This window comes from Xiphophorus couchianus, chromosome 4 (assembly GCF_001444195.1).
Source record: "Xiphophorus couchianus chromosome 4, X_couchianus-1.0, whole genome shotgun sequence".
In the NCBI taxonomy this organism is placed as follows: Eukaryota; Metazoa; Chordata; class Actinopteri; order Cyprinodontiformes; family Poeciliidae; genus Xiphophorus; species Xiphophorus couchianus.
This window is the reverse complement of record NC_040231.1, coordinates 4,662,194-4,684,928: the sequence shown is the minus strand read 5'-3', so window position 1 is coordinate 4,684,928 and position 22,735 is coordinate 4,662,194. Positions and strand designations below refer to the sequence as shown.

The 22,735-nt window shown below is 35.0% G+C and overlaps 1 protein-coding gene across 1 annotated transcript in view; it reads right to left on the bottom strand.

Moving 5' to 3' along the window:
* LOC114143248 (protein kinase C-binding protein NELL1) overlaps window positions 1-22,735 on the bottom strand; it is a 237,297-nt gene that overhangs the window by 14,277 nt on the left and 200,285 nt on the right. Inside the window, exons 18-19 of the mRNA XM_028015109.1 lie at window positions 17,272-17,367; window positions 6,456-6,596 (exon numbers count right to left, since the gene is read on the bottom strand). Of these exons, the coding sequence (XP_027870910.1) occupies window positions 6,456-6,596; window positions 17,272-17,367 (237 nt within the window). The remainder of the gene's footprint in view (window positions 1-6,455; window positions 6,597-17,271; window positions 17,368-22,735) is intronic.

The window sequence follows — 22,735 nt, the reverse complement described above, 5'->3', positions numbered from 1 at the left end:
GATTTCAGTTGCATCAAAATTAGTGCCTTTTCACAAAACTACAATAGAAACACTTTTTTGCCTCAAATAAAACCATTTACAGGATCAGGAAACCTTTGCAGGTGTTCTGAGTTAATTAGCTGATTGGAGTGACACCATGAGTTTCATAGCCGTTCCAGTATTTCACTTTTTTACAATATTTGATTGATCTGAGATTCTTAAGTACCTGACAGCTTTGAAAAAAAAGAAAAAGAAATAATGTTGAGTTGAGTTTTTAAGAAACATTCAATTTATAAATGAAAAATTCAACTATTTAAATGATGGCATTAATTTAAACACACTGCACTAGAGAAATGAAGACTATAAGAAAACTGACAATATATTAAAAGGTTTTGTTTTGTTTTTTTTTAGAATTTTTTTTTTTTTCTGGTCTAATTACAACTTTTCATCAGTAATTCAACTATAATGTTGTAGTATTATACAAACCACAATAGTGACTTTTATCTTTCAGTGTCTTTATGTTAGAGACAAAACCCAGAACAGCCAAGACTATCCTTTCCACATTTTCAAGGGGAAATATTTAACTCCTTAACTTTTATTTAACCTATTTCTTCAATTTGCTGTGAAGCTCAGAATGAGCTAAATGTGACATTCAGAAACTCTGCTCTGCCCAATTTACTATTGCAGCCCCGAGTTATTCAATAATTCTTTTAAATTAACAGCGTTCGGTAAGTAAGGCAGTGAAAATTGAATGTTCACACTGATGCGGTCAGACAGTCACAAGCAGTGTGAGAAAATTCTTATTTTACTAAAGCCTTTCAGATCAGAAGTTTTAATTCCCACTGCTATGTGGTTTAAAACACACACACTACCTTACAGTGAAGCTATAAAGACACATTTGAGCCACATGGAGGATGTTCTCTGCAGCTGTGCCAGGAGAAAAAAACTAAACAAAAAGAAAACGCATATTTAAGCTTCCACTGCATCACCATCAGCTTCTTTCTTTAGGCTATGGCATTTTAAATTCATCTTTCTAACTCTTTCATTTTTAATTCACTAACTGTATAATTTATGCATGCATCTATAACTTTTTTGTGATCTCTGCGATCTATAATTTTTATGGCATAATTATGATTAAAATGGTGCTTGATTGTGTTTAAGCTGTATCGTGCTGTCTCTGCCATCCTTATACACACTTTAAGAAAAAAGGCACCATCTGCTTTGCAATAAATCAATAAGGTCTTATGTTCCATCTTATCTTCATATATATGGAATATACTTTGCATACTCTAGTAGCATCATAGTTAGATTTAGCTGAATCATCAAAGATCCCGCTCAGTCAGCTACTTTTGTTTCCATACCGCAACAAACCAAAATAAGAAATCTATTCAGAAAAGAGGTGGATGATATTTTCATCTACTTTTCATAGCCCCTGGGTAAAAAAGCCCCTCCTTAACTTTTACCATGGCATTTAACTCTCTTCATCCTCCCTGAATGTGAGCTGTTCAGACAGAAAAAAGGACCAAAGGCCTTTTGACAGCAGCTCTGTTCTCCCCTGCCAGAAGCTGCTGTCTGTAATCACTCCCATAGCACACTGACAGCACACTGCTGGTGCTGCATAAACAAAGGACCAAAAAGGAAAAACTGAAATCGCTCAGAAAATAGGTTTTTGTTTATTGGTTGTCTTTGTTGAGCAAAAATATGTCAGCAAGTCAATTTCTTTTTACATTGTATGACTGTGAGCCCATTAAAGCGGTTTTCTCTCTTTTCGTCTGTTTTCCTGCTGATACTCTGAGCTTAGTTCTTTCACATTTCTATCAGGCAATCTGAGGTTAAATATTTCATAACCTTCAGTAACCAATTTGGCACAAATCAGCCTGAACAAAACCGTATCAAACTTGTTTCATCTTTTCTGTCTGGGCTGTGTTTTTTCCATGTTCAGAGCCGACTCTATGTCATCATGCAAAAGATCAGACACTTCAACTACAAATTTATGAGAATTTAGCTCTCGTTCCACAATTAGGAAAACATTTTCCACTTTCATGTAATTTGTAAAATGTAAATCTTGGCCAATAAAGGCTCAGATAACATCACTCCCCTAATAAACATATTTAGGCTTTAATGTAAACTAATAAGAAGGACTCTCAGATTGTTCAAAAAAGAACTCAAAAAAAGGTTCTGGGATTATATCTCTTTAAACATAGTTCCAGTAGGAGGCTGAAAATATACTCATCTTAACATGATTTTCATCATTTTGAGCATTTAAATTATTTGACTAAGTCTTTTTCAGACTATAATGATTATACAAGAAACAGTCTCAATGAATAAAAAAATAAAATACAAGAACTCTGTTTAAAAACTTCCCATACCTCCCACCAGCATATGTAGAATGTCACCAAATATACTGACATTATTCTAGCTGGATATTAAACTGACTCTTGATTCAGTTAATTTATGCTGATTGGTTTGCTGGTAAGGTTTCACCCCTTAAACATATTCTAGACATACTGCCAACTTTAATTCTAGTTCTTTAACTATATACTAATATAAATCAAAGGTTTTAGCTGCCAAACTCTGGTTGAGTTGACTCAATTACTCTCAAACAATGCAGGATATGTACTCAGGTCATTAAGTACCAAATGGCAACACTGTACATGAAATGTTTAATAAAGCACCATTTCTGTATGAAAATTATTGCTTAGCACATAAAATGGAATGGAAGAGACAAGCTAACAGGGTAATACGCCACATAATTTAATTTTATGGCATGGACACACTTTCTGTGTCCATGCCACTTTGTGTGTCCATTACTTTTAGTCAAATATGACAGCGCTATTGTGCAAAATTAATCCAGATAACTAAAAATGAAATGACTTGTATCTGCTGCCTTTTCAGACAAAATAATGTAGTTGTCAAGTAGTATCTGAAAATAAAAAAGAAAAGAAAAGGGCAAAGTGATGGAGGAAACATTACAGGCCAGCAGCAGGGATGATGATGTAAGTGTTTTTAGGTAAGGAAAAAGTATAACTTTTATATAAAAAGATATTTGTTGCAGGGGAAAACCAGACAGGTACCAGGACAAGTTCTTACAGATATTTCAGAATTTACTTTCACTCACACTCCAAAGTATTTATCTTTGTATTAATAGGCAGCAGGGGAAGAATCAATGAATATTCATCAGTTGAGCATCATAAAATTAAGAACCAATCAAGTCGATTACGTTTTTTGTATAACATACTTCAGCAACAAGGCAGTTCAAAGTGCTTTACATCATAAAAATGTCATACTGACACCAGTTGTGAAACCAGTATCAAACATTACATTGTGTTAAGTGTCATCATCAATGTACATCAAATATGTTGGTCAATGTTCCAGTTATTATGGGTTAAAATATGGGAGGAAAGTTAACTATTTGGTCACTGTCGCAACATTTAAGAAGCACTTGCATAAATCCTGTAGCAGTGATACACATGTATTTTACATATGGCATCTCAGATGACGCTCATGCCATGAAATTTATTACCTTACCCAAAAGAATTCCTAGCAGCCAAGCTTACATAAAGATCAAATTGCATGTTTTAAAATATCAGTTGTGTAGGAAGGCGATGCTGGATTGTTATCTACCAAAGGCGGAATGTCTTCCTACACCATTGAAACACAATGCAGATATTCAATGGAGTGATTGGATAAAATGTGCTGCACAGATGGATGCCCTGGGAGAAACTCATCCAGTTATTCTGTGTGCCAAGGACAATTTAAATTTTAGCTAGAAGCTCTTTTTACAGCGTGTGCACTGAGAAGGAAAGGTACATCAACTTGTTAACACTCGCTTCGTGAGAGTAATTATTTTTAATACCACAGCTAAAATAATTTATTTGGTCTATTTATGTATTTGATTATACTTTCCTGCATATAGCTCTTGCTGGTGTAGAAAACAAATCAAATTAGTCCTCCATTGTTGCTCATGGATTGATGCACCTTTAGTGACACTTCCTGTAAAAATTACATATTTTTAAACTGAATGATGAAGCTACTGTATGCTCTGATATCTTAATACAAAATGCTACATTATGTTAAATATCGAGTGACTCGTGGAAAGCTGTTTAGATGACATTACAGAGTTAGAAAATTACTGTTAAACTGAAATTTTTCTGGATGGCTTAAAACCTAACACTGGGCAGCATGAGGGGAGAAACGAAGGCAGATATAAAAACAGAGCACAGAAATAACAGATTGTTGTTAAGAATGTAAGCAATCAGTGCATGCAATTCAATCACATTGCATATCTTATACAACGGATGGATATCATTTTATCAGGTTTGATCGGTAGCGCACAAACTCCCCAGATTATTGCTGTAATTTGCTGCAAATAGTCTTTTACGTCACACATTTATGTAACTGTACCACTTTAGAAACAATTTTCATGGCATATGGTTTTATCACAGAAATCATGACAGCTAAAGTAAAAGTCCATTTCTGTCTAGTTAAGCAGAGTCTGTTGGTAGCCAGCCTCCTCAGCGATCTGCTCATTATATTTCTCAAAACAAACTGTGGAAAAAGGCGTGCTGTTTCTCATATGACAAGCTATAAGATCCAACATTGTTGCATTTCTAATTATATTAAAAGGAACTGAAAGTGAATACACTTTGATATTTCCTTGAGGTTACTCTTGTACATTGCTATCCCATTCGAATGTGGAAACTAAAACTTGCACCATCATAGTCAATTTTGCAGAGTAGCTGAAATTTAAATGAAGCCACTTTTTTTGGTGGAAAGCACTGAGATCATACCTCTCCCATCCAGGTAGATAAATGAGAGCAGGCTGCTGATGTTGCATTTTGATTCAAAGGTTAATTTACGGCAGAAGTATTTCACTCACTCAAGCGATCCTGTTTGCTGCATCCGTTACAAGTACAAAGCTGCCATGCTTGGATTGTTAAGAGGGACGTCCAGATTCTGAGAGATTCTGAGCACTGAGCTGAAGGTCATGTGTAATGTAGTGAGCCGATATAGTTCTTGATGTTCAGTTAATGTTGGAGACAGAAGTCAGTAAGCAGCTACGGTGGAGCATTAAATGTCACTGAATGAGCAATTCCTTATGGAAGAGGTTTTCATTTTAAAAATCCTAATAAAATCAGCATTATGAGTATGTTGACATGTACTGTAAATAGCTGTTGTTTTTTTCTTTTAGCAACATGGTTATAATCCCTGATTTGAGAATCATTAGTATCTACTCAGCTTCTCTAAGATTTATTTATTAATCAAAAATATTAGAGAAATAAAGCAATGTTTAAAGAAAACAACTGAGAATAACAATAACACTAATGTGTTCAGCACAACAGAATAATAACAATATTAGCTAAGATCTGTGAAAAGCCGAATAAAAAATAATATTAATAGCAATAACACAAAAGAAATTCTAGTTGTTAAGGTCTGAAGGATTCTTTTTGTAATGCTCTCCCTGACTGTAATTAGTAATCTTTTCACAATTAGAAGACCAATGTTTGCTTGGAAAATGCAATGAACACAGTTAATCTATTGCTTCTATTTTTGCATCATATGATGTAAATCACATCAGGATCATTTAATTGTTTTTTAATCAAGTTTTTAAAGCTATGATTGCTTAGCTTATCTTGCTTCCTACCTTAATGTAGACTTAAACATGCAAAGTGGGAGCAATAGCTTTTTGTATTTAGTAATTGTTAACAAAATTTTTTTGATTATTTGACATTACTGTACCTGTATTTTCAGGAATACTGGAAACCTACAAATTTTCATTCATAAATCCTTCAGGTGCCCTCTAAAAATGGTAATAACTGCTTATTTTAACACTTCAAAACTAAATATACCTTAATATGCTTAAATACCCAAAGTGGAAACCATCTTAGTATTTCTCCAGAAGCCAACATCTGCAGTCTTCCTTATCTCTGCCAGAGTTGCTGTTGTGTAAAACAATGGCACTTGTAAGATTTTATAAATTAAAAACATAGTTTGATTAACAACTTATAAAAAAGAGAGGAAAGAAGACAATTGTTGGTTTCATGTACTGTACTGCATGCACTATGACACTTTGCGTTTACATGGAGTTTTTGTACAGGTCACATTAGTTACATTTTGAATCTTTTCCAGTCCTTCCTGAAAAATCTGTATTTTTGATCATGTGTTCTTTAAATTAGACAAAAATTCTACGTGTAATTTTAGAAAAAATCAGAAACATCCTGTATGAGAGTGACAAATTTGTCACTCAAATCTGTACTACTGTAAGTTCACATTATAAGAACGGCCAAGTGGCTCTCTGTAAACCCAATTCATGGCTTAAAACTGCAGTGAAGGGTTTGGAGGGGAATTAAGTGTTTCATAAGTGAACAGATAGAGAGAAGAGAAAATGTCAATAACTGTGAGAATGATGAGCATCTACTGATGTGCTGCTGCTCTCTGTAGCACTGATAAGGGTGATTTCAGCTCAGTATGCTCACCAATGCAGGAGCTTCCGTCTAGCTGGTAGGATCCATTGTCATGGAAACCACTTCTGCATTCACAGTGGTACCAGCCGGGTAGGTTGACACAGCGGGAGTGGTTGTGGCACTCGATCAGGCCCTCTGCACACTCATCTATATCTGAAGACAGGAAAACACGGCAGCAACAGAATCAGCCGCAACATATTTTATGAGAAGAAACCTTGAACTCGAAAACTCCCCTCATTTGTGTTTTTTGATATCATGTCTTTTTAAATCTGAGCAGGGTCTGGCAGCTGAGGCTGATCTAATCAGAACAAATCACTGCTGAAGCAGTGGTTGCCCACATCAACCAGCCCCTCAGTCTACCGGAGCAGTAATCAACTCTCAAAAAATCCCTTTGTTTTATAGCAGAAATATTTTTACTGTGAATGTTTTCATATACCTTCTCTTTGCTTTTTTCAGTTTTCTTACTCAGCAGACTTTGGCGTGCTGCATGCATACACATGCTCAGCCACGAGGTTTAAGGTCTTTGCACCTTCTCAGGAGAGTAAATGTGTCTCATCCATTATGTATGCTGTTAGCTCTGCTCCTCATCTGCAGCTCTCTCCCTGCTGGCTGTAAAAGCTGACCTGCCTGCACGCTTTAGTTAAGGTGTGACTGAAGGTCACACCTTCAATCACGTTAATGCAGAACAGGGCAAACAAAAAACCGAAGTGAGAGAATCTGCATTGACTTCTGAGTATTTTCCAAGCAACTAATGTTGAAGAAGTTGGTGGTGTGAAATTTATACTTAGTACTAAATAGTATCAATAAAAAGACATGAAAGAAAAAGTATTGTTTCAGTATATGCATTAATTTTTTATTATTATTATTTTGTCATATCACAATCAAAGATGATACACATTATCAACCAATCAACTTTATGTTTTATATCAACTTTGACTTTTAAACCAATTATTTGTGTGGCATAATTTTAGATTTACAGATGTATACAACTAATCACCTCTGGGACTTAACCAAGTTGAATATTTCCCAGATTTTCAGTGTCTCCACCCCTCTTTTCATTAAGATTTTGGGTCATTTATATTTTTCTCTGTCAACATCAAACTTAAAACCTTTTACACTATCTTATGTGTTTTATGCAACTTCACTCATTGGTTCACTGAAGTTATTTCAAGATTTTCTTGAACTGTTTTACAACTTTGATTTCATAATCTATTGATTGGAAATGGAAACCTATTTCCATTTCCAATGTTTTTATGCTTTTGAAAGTATTTGAACACATTTAATAGCAATTATGTTTGTAAAGATTAGACATATTCTCATATGTCTTTAAAGGCCGTGAGTGTGGAATACTGTAAGATTTCCTAAGAGAAACTGGGTAATAGTAATAAGATACCTATTAATTTGAAATAATTATCCCCCAAGTTCAGTCTTTATGCAGGCAACAGGGTAGGCTCTGTGAATCTGTATTTGAGATGCCATAGCAGAAGCCATTCTGCTATGGCATCTTTATTTGGGACATGATTCAACCAAGCTAAAGTTGTAAAATAAAGAACAAATATTTTTGTGTATATGATTGACCAAATGACAGAAGCTGACCTGATCTCATACCTGCTAAACCAGCCTGCATTTGACCTGTTAGTTGTGCACTGCCTTATGCTGTATTTGCAAATAAACTCACTCCTGTGAAAACTGGAAACTGTGAAATATTTACAGCTAGTGAAATTGTTTTCATAGTACAAGTACATTCTTTTAAAGGGCCCTCTAACCACTGAAAGTCAGCAAATGTTGTCTATAAAATCTGTTTTTATGTCTTTCCACTTTATTGCATTAGTAGAACACACTTGAATGGTCTAAAGCACTACACTGACTTTGTTTTAATTAATTTATTTATTTTCATTTTACCATGGGTATGGTCAACCACATATTTTCTGGCTCCTGCAAATGTTAAAACTGGATCCTGTTACTTTTTACTATAATGCATTAAGCAGTGAGTGTGCTGGAGTGGGCACTGGTCTGGTGCAGTTAGGTAATAAGATGTGACAGTTGTCTGGAGGGTTGCCCTCTGTCAGCCTCTCAGGTCAAAAATTCTGCTCATAACTACAACAAAAATATTCCCTCTTTGAAGGTCCGTTGGAAGAAAAAAAAATCTAGAGGTGGCTGCTGGCTGAGAACAGCTAACAGCCCAGTACAACAAAGCTGGGTTCAAATAACCTTTAAACAATAAAGATACTGGCCTTAAAATTTCCTGGCTTCTGAAGTCTGCTCTGTGGTTTTCTGCACTCAAGTTAATACACATATCAGTATTTATATAAAAAAAATTGCAAACATTTTAAATAACCTAATTTATGTTCAATTTCAAGATGTTATAATAAAAACAAAATAGCTCTTTGTTCAACCGTGAAGAAAATAGTTCTCTTTGTTAGTGTATTTTAAAAAAGAAGTAATCCAAATGCATCTACCTCTGCAAAATGGTTTCACAAATACACACACTTAAATTTAACTGGTCCCTTTAGCCTGTCTAATAGCATACAATTTTAAAAAAACAGAATTTTAAAAAAACAAAAAAACAGTTACACAAAAGTGTTTCACTGTAAAGATGGTTTGTAGTGTGTTTTGTTGCAACCTAAAGTGTGAAATAAACTTCAGTGGAGTTTGAAAACAAAATAAGTGTATAGGTTTATGTCTGGTTGAACGATGTATGTTGATTCTTTTTTCTTTTTTGAGGGGGTGGGAAAGTGGGGGGGTGATTTTACTGTAGTCCATAGGGAGCCCAGAAGAAAATCTTTTGGAACCACTGCTGTAGTAGATGTACTGACTGCTGGAAGATGCACAAAAACCTTTTAGTTGTGAAACTATGAGCTAAATATGAAAGTTTAAGGATCTATCTGCTTAAGGTTGTATAAAGAGTCCTGTAGGAAGATATCTGGTTATATATTTTTTTTCTTTATGCTGGCACCTTAACAGGTTCTTTATCAGCTACAGCAAGCCAAGACCATTAAACATATCTTAATTGATTATACAAATAGTATGCATAGTACTTCCAGATCATTGTTTAGCTTTATCCAAGTGCTTAAATTTTACTACATTTTTTATATTCACTTGTTTTGTTTTTGCACAAACTTGTTTTTCTTTCTTACAGAAGCATAAAATGGAGACAACATCTACGTGATACAACTGTACAACTGTGCTACTTAAGTCAATCATAGTAACACTAAGCAGAAATTTATCACAGGCAAGACATTGTGCATTTTTTCAGTGTGATTGTGGAAAAGCAAAATACCTTTCAACAATAAAGGCATAATGTGTTACATTTTCCAAAGATTACTGGCATGCACAAAATGTACGTTTGTATAGCTTTATGAATTGTTTTTGATGACACCTAAAGCAGAACACAACTTGTTAATTCATAACTAGGATTAAAAAAAACACATTTTATCTAAAAGCTGAGCTCCTATCCAGCTTTGTTCTTCAAAGCTATGGAGTCTGAACAGAACAATGTAAGCTTTTAAACGAGGCTTTGCAGTTCAACGTGTTGGTATGGCCATAATGTGAGTGAAAATGCGCATTGAAACACAACGTCCTCCAACTTATACCATCATATATCATGTTAGAGTCAGCTGTCAGCTGCTAGCAGTCTGTGCAGAAAAATGACTGATAAACCTTACCCTCTGAACACAGTTCATAAAATTTTTACTCCAACTCTCCCTGAAGATGGGAAACACTTGAATTACAAAACAATAAATAAAAAAAATTGCCATGAAATGATGAACCATAGCTATTTCTATATGTACCCATCCACAGTAATCTCATCTCATCCCATACTTGTCTTCTGATAAACACATCTCAAGAGGATGCTGTTCAATCACAACAAAACAGCATATAATTGTTTTAAGCTGCTTACACAGTAGGGTTTTTATCTTTTCTAAAGTAATTGAGAACATAATCCAGTATATATAAAAAAATACCTCTACATATCCACTGAGATATTTGCTATAGTCTTTACTATACACATACTGTCAATGGACTACTGACAGAAAGAGCATGGGGGGAAAACTTGAGTGCAGCACAACTACAAGAACTATGGCATTGAGTCGAGGCTACAACTCGGCACAGTTCTATGCAATATTGGTGACACGGCTGCAAATACGTTCTGTGACAAAAACTGTCATCCTCAACTCCTGAAAAGGAGAAACAGCACTCAGTGAAGTTACCCAGACAACCCTAACCGATTCCACTGCCAGAAGGAGACAAAGCGGTTCCCTTGGGTACCATATGCAGCAACTGACATAGGCAACGCAGTACTAAACATTCCCTGTTAAAAGTTTCCACAAGATCTGCCATGTACGTTGTCACCACCAACTCATGTGATAGCTTTGAAGGTGTTTCCATGTTTACTCACCCAAAGATAGAGGAATGACTGAACTGAGTGAGATTGAGCACTTGCTATTCTTATCTTGGCTACTTTTATTTATTTTTTGTTGGAACAAAATCTTGTTCCATTCTAGAAGACTCAATGTGCCACAGCTGCTTACCCTCACCATAGTTTTTTTTCCCCATTTCTATGATTTACCAGATATATTTTCATAAGGAAATTACTTTAAAACAAAGACTTAAACATATAAAAGCAAATAGGAAAACACCTACAGATCAATAAATTCTCAAAAATAAAAAAAAAGAGTTTTACTCTTTGTTGACTCCATTTGTATCATGGTTCATGTAAGTTTTTTTTTTTATAAACGTCCCTAATTGACTTTTACTATTACTTTTTAGTGCTGATGTTACAAAAGTGAATGAACTAAGACCTGACCACCCTAGATGTTTGTTTAATGAAACTACGTACATTTGGTGTAAAAAACACTTTCTAACTACTGCTATTTAAAGCCCTGTTTATCACAAGCTTACTGACCACTTGGGCTTAGTAAATGTTCATCCTACTTTCACTAATAACTGCTGTTCAGTTTGTTTCTTTGTGGTTGTGTATAACAGTAAATTTTTCATTGCTGGTGTCTGTGCGTGTGGCCAAGAACAGTCTTCTCCTCTCTATGCCTGTGAAAGTGAAGTGGACAGATGACCTTCCTGTGATATGAGGTACAATATGCTAGACTCCACACTCCATCAATCTGGGTTAGAGCCATGAAAGAGAGGAAGCAAGACAGCAACTCCACATTTTCTTCTGCTTCCTGCTATGACAATACAAACAAGAGCTCTTAGCACTGTTTGGAAGACTTCCCTTTAGCCTCATGTGTGAATATTGCCATTGGAAAAAAAAGGCTTTTTGACAGCTCGTATCTTTAAGAGCAGTGAAATTAACCTCACAGGGAAAACTTGGAACAAATCCACATAAAGACTAAAATAACTCAGAAGGTCTCTGGAAAGCCTTCCACCCTGCTGAGCTTTACATATTTACACTTATCTGAGCTCTACTAACCTACTGCAACAACTTCCAGGAAAACATTGCATTAACCGTTCACAAGAGTATGAACCTGCAGATTAATCAGAACACAGAGAGCGTGACAGAGCTGCTGTATACACCGTGCTCCAAAATATTATGCAATTGTTATTTTCTCAGATTTTCTTAAATGGTCAACGCAAATGATGGTCAGTATAATTTTCAAGTCATAAACTATTACAGTATAAATCACATTTTACTGAACAAAGCTCCCCATGACAACAGTATTTTCTTCAAAAATAAAAAACTCAAAATGCACTGTTCCAAATTATTATGCACAGCAGATTTTCTAAACATTTTATGGATTATAAAGAACTGCAAACGGTCATTCTATGAATGTGCAGCATTAAGTGGTCAGATGTACTAAAATCAAAAGCTATTTCAATCAAAAACATCTTAACAGACCGAGTTACATGTTAACATGGGACCTTCTTTAATATCACCTGCACAATTCTTGCATCCATTGAACTTGTGAGTTTGTGGATAGTTTCTGCTTGAATTTCTTTGCAGGATGTCAGAATACCTTCCCAGAGCTGCTGTTTTGACATGAACTGCATTTCACCCTCAGATCTTCTGCTTGAGGAAACTCCAAAGGTTCTCAATAGGGTTGAGGTCAGAGGAGGATGGTGACCACACCATGAGTTTCTCCCCTTTTATGCCCACAGCAGCCAATGACACAGAGGTATTCCTTGCAGCATGAGATGGTGCATTGTCATGCATGAAGATGATTTTGCTACGGAAGGTATGGCTCTTCTTTTTGAACCATGAAAGAAAGTGATCAGTCAGAAAGTCCATATACTTTGCTGAAGTCATTTTCACACCTTTGGGGACTCTGAAGGGGCCGACCAATGATTCTCTCCCCATGATTTCGGTGTCAAGCAATGTAGGTAATGTCTTCAATGAGCATCCTAAGGTAGGCCATGAAAAGGGCCTTACTAAAAAAAAAAAATATCAGTAATATTACTGAGTAATACATAATATTATTGAGAGGTATTGGAGAGATGTGTTAGTCTGATACCAAAAACTAACTTCTCCTTCTTGTACTTTGCCTTACTGGACATTTCCACAGGTAACTTTACTCTGCTGGGCTCATTTCGGACTCCATAATTATTTACTACACAGAAGCAGTGATTGTAGCATGTAAACCATTCTGGGTGGTTTCTACATGGACCTTCACACAACAAATGAATTCAGTTAACATCAAGTATATGCCTACATACAGTATGTAGACCAGTTAGTCTTGTTAGTTTAAAGTGGTATATATTTAAAATTAAACCAATTAAGTTCCATAGTTAGAATCTATAGGAAAACTCAGATAACTAAGGAAGTCTCTTTGACTTCATGTAGTGAAGACTATCACATCAAATCAAAGTCCTGCTCTCTTATTCAGAACAGCCACAAAAACAAGCTAGTCACAGACAAAACATGTTAGGATTGGAGTTTCACAAAAAAAAAAAAAAAAACACACTAAAAACAACATTAAAAAGTCAAATAAGCACATCATAAAAGCCCTTCAAATCTCTGGATATTTCAGACTGAAGCACAGTAAATTAGTTAAGCAAATTTGAAAAATGGTTGTTTCAGACAGGAAATGTAATACAAATGAAAAAAATAAATAAATAAAATGTTATTCAATGAGTAGATAGTGTCTAAACCAATTCAGATACAACAATCTGGCTCCATCACCAAAAATCAGGCAAAGGGACCCAAACACAAGCACAAGAAGAGTGGTTGAGGCTGGTTAATAATGTCTGATATATATAGAAAATTATGTTGTTTAGGCGACTTAGGTAAGGTAACACTTAGCATCATTACTCTGCACATTGTAATATAAAAATCCAGTTCTATAATGTTTATATTTTTATATTCTAAGTCTACATTTGCACTACAACGTATTAGCACCCTGCTATCTTTGTCTACAGCGGTACAGTGTAGACTAAGTATTACATGTTCATTCAGGTTATGTCACAATTCAATAATATGTGGCATAAAACTGTCAGATTTCTTTTATAAAAATGAGTCAGCAGTGATCCAAACACACTGCTTTTGGTCCATGTTATGGCACATTTAACTCTGAATCCTTTCAGGAAGGAAAAATGTTAGAACAAGGAATTCACTTCACCATAATCTGTTCAGCTTTTGATCCAGTGGAAGTGAAACCTGAGAAAATGGGGTGACTATGTAAACCCACTGGAAAATAAAAAGAAACCCAGAAGAATGGATCAACAGGGTAGGCATTACAAAGATCAGCGATAAGATCGACTCTCTTCCCATCAGCTTTTTATGTTCAGGTGCTTTCAGGTTCTCAGTGAAGTAGGTGGCAAATCTGAGGAAAAGAGGTGGATTTTATTACATTAGAAGAACATAAAGTCTGAAAATAGTTGGAAAAAGAAAGTAATGTTAACACAAGCGATAAGAGACTGAGATGGAAATTCAGCAGACACAGAGAACATGTCACAGACAAAATTAAAATATAAACCATAAACAGCTCACACATGACGCCAAAGGCAATGCTTTTTGAGAAAAGTGGGAAAAACACAAACTGCTCTGTAAGAAATGGAAGACATTCACATCTTTGTTTTTTTAGATCTACAAGTCTGCTGTGAGGTACTGGAAGGTTTTCAGGGAATTTAGAACCTGAAATTGCACTTTTGCTTATATAAGAAAAGAAACAAATGTAAAACGAACACCAAATTGTTTAACATGAGTCAACCTTAAAATCTAAACAATTTAGCCCGAGTTGCCAGTAAGAACTGTTTATATGCTGTTATTTTGCAATTTCAGTCAATTATGTATATTGTGCATATGTAGAAAAGTGCCTTGACATTCACAGGCTATGAGACAGACAGATTTTCCACTGTATCACATCAATAAAAACCTAAGGCAGCAACCAAAAGGCCACAGGGAGGAGCCTCATTAGTAGGATGTCTGCATTTTGGTGTCCTATTAATGGGAAAGCTGCTTTCAGCAAATTATTACCTATTTTGCATAATGTTTTCCTTCCCTTGCCCTTCTGAAGTTCTTCAAGAAAAACATGCAGGATCATTTTGCAAATGCAATTTTGTAGTTTTTCAACCCAATCCGACTCTTTGCCTCTAATCAAAATAATTTCAATTTAGAGCCATAAATAATAAGCTAGCACCAACTCAGAGAGGAAAATATTATGTTTGCGAATAAGGTTTTATTCTGAGAAAACATTGCTGAAGATTTAAAATGCCACATTAGTTAACCAGTAGATTGTTTGATGTTGTTTATTTGTGGTAGCGAGAGTGTTAATTACATCTTGGATGACTGAATTCAGTAGGAAGTGATGCATCCAGATTAAGAATAATTCACGCTCAGACTTTTACATAATAAGTAGTAAATATTCATTATCTACACTATTATTATTTGCAAAAAATGCTCGCAACCAAACTTTTAAAAGAAAAGAAAAATGAAAAAAAAAAACTTCATTTGTCATAAGGATTTCTTCAACTATGTTTTCTATTTGATTAGCATGATATGAGTTCCTTATTGTGCTGCAGTTTTAGGTATGCAGCACACATTATATGAATCACACTCTAGATTTAAATTTAGATAATTCTTAGGTTTTTCAATTTACTCCTGTTAATTAGACTGTATAACCTAATTAAGTCTAATCATTTCGATATGCAGTTGTAGCACAAATAAGGAAGATAAAATCATGTCAGACAACATGAAACTTTGGTGAAGAGAAGTGACAATTACAAGGGTGGGAAAGGATTCTTGTGTAGAGAACTCAGGTCTATGACAGAGGCCTGACTGGGTGTAGAAGTGAGAAGATGTAAAACAAACCTTATGGGAAAACTATTGAAAACATGTTGTAAAAAGCTGACCTGTAGTTTCTCTCATTTCTCAGAGCTGGCAGATCACCTCTGTGAAATTACAATGCCAAGACAGAGAGGGAGACGAAAGTAGAAGATGTAGATAAAATAAAAAGATGGGAAATTAATTAACACATACTGATAAAAAAGCGAGGGAATCAGAAAGAAGACAATAAAAATATATAGAAACAAGATAAGATTATAGAAAGCAGACAGTGAAAGAAATAATGAAAGGAATGAATGAAAATAGAAAAGTGAGAGGAAGAAGGATGAGCTTGGAAACTGGAATGGAGAAATAAAAAAAGGAAAGTAGAAATTGACATGAAAGAGTGGAAAACAGTGATATGACATAAAAAAGGACAAAGGGAAAAAAGTAAGTAGAATGAGTTGTTCAAAGATAAAAGAAGAAAGTATGGAAGCAATTTGGGGAAAGAGGAGAAAGACAGGCGGGTTAAAGCTGAAATAGAACTACTAAGGAAGAGGAAATGGGAATAAGGCTACAGATAAAACAGAAAAAAGGGAGCGGGTTAAAGGTGCAGAGTAAAATAAAGAAAAAGAAAAAGCAGTAATAAATGGTGAAAAAGGAAGAAGAGGGGGTTATGAAAAAGAAATGAGATAAAGAAGAGAAGCTAAAAGGAGTTAGAGCAGGAAAAATTAACTGTCCTTTCCTGTGGCTCTCATGGGATCCTCAATCTCTGCTGTGTCTAATTTAAATAAAGGGCCTGGAGTTGGAGTATAAATGTGTGTTTTGTATGTGTGCACATGGTTATAACTCCCAGTGGGTACTTTATGCCAATTCCACACCAACCATTTGTGCTTGGTGTCACAGAAAAAAGTTCCAACTTTAACCCAGTCCTGTGCATACCTGAGCGATAACGGTACCAGCTCGAATGGAAGATGGGTGAAAACTGGCTGAACAGAGAGGCTGAATCAAAACAATAATATAAATTGATCTGTAATTTGTATTTAGAATACAGTAATGAAAATAAATGATTATCTAAATGACATCACTAAATATAGACAAATCTTTGCACCTACTGGAGGCTGAATAGTCATAGCACCTAAGAATAGGTTTAGGCATTCTTCATGTCTCCGAGCAAGACTGTTGAGCTAAACACACTGATTTTGCAGTAAATTATCTCTAGGATGATTTATTTCAAGTCAGTTTGAATGCTCAAAGCTTTGCATCACTCACTTTTCTACTGACTCCTGTGCTGTTTTCTACACGCACATTCTTAACGTGTATAAATAAAAACAAAAGCCACATTATTATGATAAAATATGTTCCTAAGAAGCTGTATACATTATTTCTAATGTGCTGTGAACACATTTTAAAAAACACTATTTTTAGACTTTTTACTCTTCATGATCTGTATCTTCTGCTCTGTGATATTTGCAGCTGTGTCCGAAAGAAACCTTTCCACAGAAAGAAAGAAATTGGTTTTGGAAGTTGTCTTGATTGAAATTATGAGTCTGTACTTAACATTTCTGAACACAAGGCTAATACCTGAACTATGCTTTGAGTAATTTTATGTACCTGTTTCACAGCGGTGTCCTGTAAATCCTGAAGGACAAACACACGTGTTTGGAGACACACAGGTCCCTCCACTCCGACAACCATCTTCACAGAAAGCTGGAAAAACAAACAGCAATGAGTCAGTAAAGTCTCTCAGCATGTCATGGATGTGCTGCCAGGCATTAAACCACAAAAGGCTTTGTATCTGTGCAGTTACACTCTGTGTGAAGTGGTACGGCATGTTAAGGCAGAAAGTACCCCACAGATTGCATTAAAAAGAAGTACTACAGAACTGAGGATGTTTCTATTTCTTTTATTAGTTTTATGGGGCTAAAAGCTTTAAATAAAATGTGCCCCTGGCTTTATCAAATTAAAGGTAGCATTATCCAAAGTTTGTGTAATAATGGTTAAAATGACTGTGAATTTGTTAAACTAGCTACATTTACACATGAGGTAGACCGGCCTTTATTTGAAAAGCCGGCAAGTAGGTAGTGTTTTTCAGAACTGAAACTATGAAAAATTACAGATCTCTGCATTTATGCTACCTAATGCATAATTAAGTTTATAGCAAAATTCGTCCGCAAAAGTAGTCAAACTCCCACCTGCAGGTGGAAGTATTTCTTACTTTTACTTCACTAATCTTCATTGTTAGTCAACATGTAGTCTTCAGCTCATCTTTTTTCTTCTATGTAGATTTTGGAAGGGTTCAACAATAAAAACATCCCACAATTCCTTGCAAATGTTTAAAAGTAGTACAAAAAAAATCTCAGAATTTGATTGCAAAAAAAAATCACAAAACAAAATTATGAAATCGTTCAAGCAGTAAGAAACATTGAAGATTTTTAATACTTTAATTTAAACCTTCATACTAACAGAATTTAACAGTCCTGAAATTTGAAATCCAATCAATGCAAGTATCTTTGCAAGTCACACATCAACACATCAGTGGTTTCAACACACACATTCAGAACTCAAACTGGTACACTATGTAAGTCAATAAAAAAGTCACTGTGGTAATAAGGTTGAAACTAAAATAGGCATCAGTCATCCAAACATAATAGCATTCATTAATTATGACATTTCTAGTCATTTTTGGAGGTAATAGACAGGTAATAGAAAGTTAAAAATCAGTTTAAATGCATTGATTAATCAGGAGCGTTCCTTCTTTCTCTACAATCACGAGATGCATGTAAACAGCTTACTGCAGTAGTGTTATTTAAAGCTTGCACTACTCTGTGTTCTTATATCCTTTTTCCTTACAACTGTAAATAAAAATATTGGCAGTTAATTAATGCAGTCCTGTTTTACCGTCTTGCTTTGTTGCAGCAAAGCAAATAGGGTATATATAGACATAACTAAAACCTGATGAAGTGTTTGATAAACCAAAAGGATGTACTGTGTTAGCTCAAAATGTGACTTTCCATTCATTGTGCAACTTAATCTACATTTACTAAAAGAGTAAAGATGAGACAAGAAATAGGCATGTATAACTTAGACAGCAGCTCAATAGTCGCAATATTTTTTAAAAAGATCAAAAAGTGAGAACAAAACAGCCAAAAATACATACTTAGTAAATGATTTTAAAGTGTGAAGGATAAAACCAAAAACAGGGCAGGTTTAACTGAGTAAGATAATTAAACAGAAATTACTCGAGTATTTCTAAGCTTAATTAACGACATGATTCAAGAGATGAGCCTTAATGGGCTGAAAAACCTATTTAAAGTCACATACCATAGGGCGTGTGAGCAAAATATGTGTGTGCAGCGGCTTGTCTCAAATTAGTTTATGGTACCAAAGAAAGACTATTTGTCTGCATAAGTTATCATTATAACAATTTGGAGAAAAAGAGGCTAAAAATACAAACAACAGCATAGTAATAAATAAAAGTAGAACCCAGTGCCAGGAGCTGTTAGACCTATTCATCTGACTGGCTCTACTATTACAAGAACCTTTATCAGGCCCTCATTAGGAGCCCATTGCCTCTATACTAATAAACCTCACTCTTAAAAATTTATTACATTTATATTGCCACGATTCATTTCCTGTTATAATTATCATTTCAACTTGATCAGCAAAATGCTGCCGGCCAGTTCAACTAAAGGCACAATGAGACGGAGGGGCATCATCACCAGAACAGTGTGACGGGGAGGATTTTCTAAAATCATATGGGAAATGAGAGTATTTCCAGTATGAATTTATCCCAGTACACTCCAGTTTACAGTTACCTCCATCACAGCAAAAATTTTATATATAACACAGGTGCTCTGGCATTTCCTGGAATGTTATTTCTACTGTCATTTACAAGGTTTGTTTCTTCATTTTGTTAAATTAAAAAGTTCAGTAGATTCAAATTCTGTGAATTAATTTTTTATTGAAAAATTTTGTCTAATTATAAAAGTTATAATTCCCTCATATTCAGTTGATCCGGCATACCCATTTTAATTTATCATTTTAGCTTCCAAGTGTCAATGTTAAACCACAAATGTTATATACATTTATTACTAAAGAAAACAAAACTCGTGTAAAAGCAGCTCATTCCTTTGTTTAAAATAATACAATAGGAAAATTGGATTAACTTTTAAAATCCAGTTTTTCTCAAATATCTTGAAAACAGATCGTAAAACCACAAAAAGAAAAACAAAACAGGCAAAGAATATTTTAGGAATTCCAATTCAGCAAATGAAACTTCATAAAATTACAGTAATTACTCTAATATCAACCTTCAGTTATATTCCAATGACTTACATAATCTATAACAACACTTCAGCTTTTTTTAAATAGCAAGCAACTAATTACAGCCTACACAGAAAACAGAAAAAGAAGTGTTGTTGTTTTCCTGCCACATATACGTGTATGTGCAGCCTTTCAAAACGTGGCTGTGATTTTCCATTTCCAGGCAGGATTGAAAGGAGAATCAGAAATGCATTGCTGAGCTTCTACAAACACTGTGGGGAACACGGAAGACAAGTGGTATTTCACATTCACAAAAAAAAAAAAAAGACAGAGAGGTGTTGTTGTATTGTATTCTCTGCTATTTCCTTACTTGTGCCAGAAGACAGTGATGTTTGTTTCCTACTCTCTGTCACAAAAAACCTCAAGTTTACCATTGATTCCACTAAGGCTTCACAAAAGCTGTTATCTTGACTAGAATATCTCACAAAAAGAAGTTGCTCTATCATCCCTGTCCTATATTTGCTTTTCTTGAGTCAATTCTTACTCATCTTAAATTTCCATTTTCCTCTGCAATCTGTGATGCCCTAACACAACATTACTAGGACCGGCGCAACAGCAACAGATGCAGTCTGTCCTGGGGTTGTGAGGAGACGAAAACCTTCCTTCAATATACTCATCTTGACCTCGAGCTAAACCATCTCGCTGCTTAAGTGAGACGGTTGCTGACTCGTGACTTCCTGAGACATGCTTATACTCATAGATTTGCTATTTGAGTTCCCCGTTACATGCCATAGATTGCTTTCCAGTGGGGTGGTAAGAATGAAATCATTCCACTCTGCGTCATGGCAAGCCACCGCATTTACGCTCGTTGGGCATCCAAGGAGCCATCCCGGAATTAAGAGCAGGAAAGTCAGTGAATATTCCACAATTTACATTGTGCTATGAATGGAAAGAAACTGATAGAACAGAACTGATGTCATGATTAGCATCTATGCTGGTTTAGCAATGTTCAGTAGCATGGTGCAGATTGTAACCTCCTAATCATCACATATTTAAGAGCGGATGTAACATTATGACCTTATAGATTTAGGAAAATTATGTTTTAATTCCCACTATAAGTGTTTTGTGTTTCAGAAAAGTGAACTCTAGGAATTCAGCAAAAACATCAGTAACGGCAAAAGTGACCAGTGACTTTGTTTTGCTGAGCAGCACATCTTTAATGTACCACTCATTCCAAAAAGCCAGTCAGGTAAGCCTGTTGCTGTCATAGCACCCACCCAGGGTGTTGATATCATAATATATGATAGAAACTAATTACCTCTCCATTAGCCAAAGGACTGGAAAATATACCACTCTACTGCAAGACAGCAAAAATGAACGTATAGCAGATCAAGTTTGCGTTTTTAATGGCATACAAAGATCAGGACTTTAAATAAAATAATACCTTTATTCTCCAGATAACCCAAGCCACAGCTTTTAAGGATATTTTGACATTTTTTTGTGTGGTCCCTGTAACTTAGAAACACCATGCTCTATGCATTTAGGAACCACTGCTGTATGTAAATGTTTCACAAACGTCACAGCAGGAACTAAGTGACGATGTTACGTCATTAATGGCAGCAGACTTGACCTGATCATATTAGTTAATAACCATCCACTAGGAGGGAATCATATATTATGCATGAAGCATTTCACTTTCAGTTTAAGAGAGACAGGAGTTCATTAGTTAAAGTAAAAAAGAAAATCAGAGATTGACACCTTGGCAAAAGTCAAATCCTGTGGTTGAAATACAGTAGCAACCTCAAGACTATAGAGCTTTCAAAAGCATTATGAATGTTTAAAAACACATGTGAATGATTTTAGATAAGTGGCAAAATTTGAAACACAACCCAAAACGTTTGGCCTGTAAGAGTTGTAATCTCTGTGAGTATTATACATTTTTGAAAAGAAATTGAAATATACTTTTGATATTTGATTATATATTTGATGTAGTCATCTTAATGTTAAAGCATAATTTTAAATGACAAAATTATGTCACGTTTCAGAAAAAGCATCTAATTCAAAAAGTAAAAGCAGTTAGCAGCATTTACATTACAAATGTGCACAAAACTTTGTAAATATTGTGCTAATTTTGCAATTGCTGTGCTCCCATTAAATAAGAAATGCAATTAAAATCATATGTGAATAAGTTTGTTCCTGTTGCCATCTGGCTGTGATGTGAAAAAAGTTTTTAAATTGGAGTTTTGCAAATGAAACCTCTTCCAATATGGCCAAAAAAACACACCTCTTGGTAGCGCCATAAAGTTTTTTAAAATTGGCATGCTTCCATTAAGCAAAGTTATTTTTGAAATGTCAAGTTGTGTATCTATATGGTCAATGGAAATGCATCTGCAGATTCTGCAAAGAAAGCAAATATCCTGACTTACACACATAGATTTATAGTAAAGACAACCATTTTTATGATAAATATAAACTGTAGATATTATGTTATATGGATATAAATATAATATATCTACTGTATATCCATATAGATTTAGACATGCTGCTAAGTGGTCTTAGCAACTTCTTTTCAACTAAGAAACGTGAATGTGTGTAGAGTGTGGCCTTGCTGCATAAACGATATGCATGCTCAAATGACCGCCTCTGGCTGATCATTAGTCTGCAGTCTTCCACTCCACTTTTTAGTATTGACTCACCTGAGACATCAGGCAACATAGTTAAAGGGATTTGAATTCTATCTTTACTTTATAAGAATGTTTTTTTTTTGTAGAGATTTTAAATCTATAAGTATATCTTCCAACAGCTTCCAATG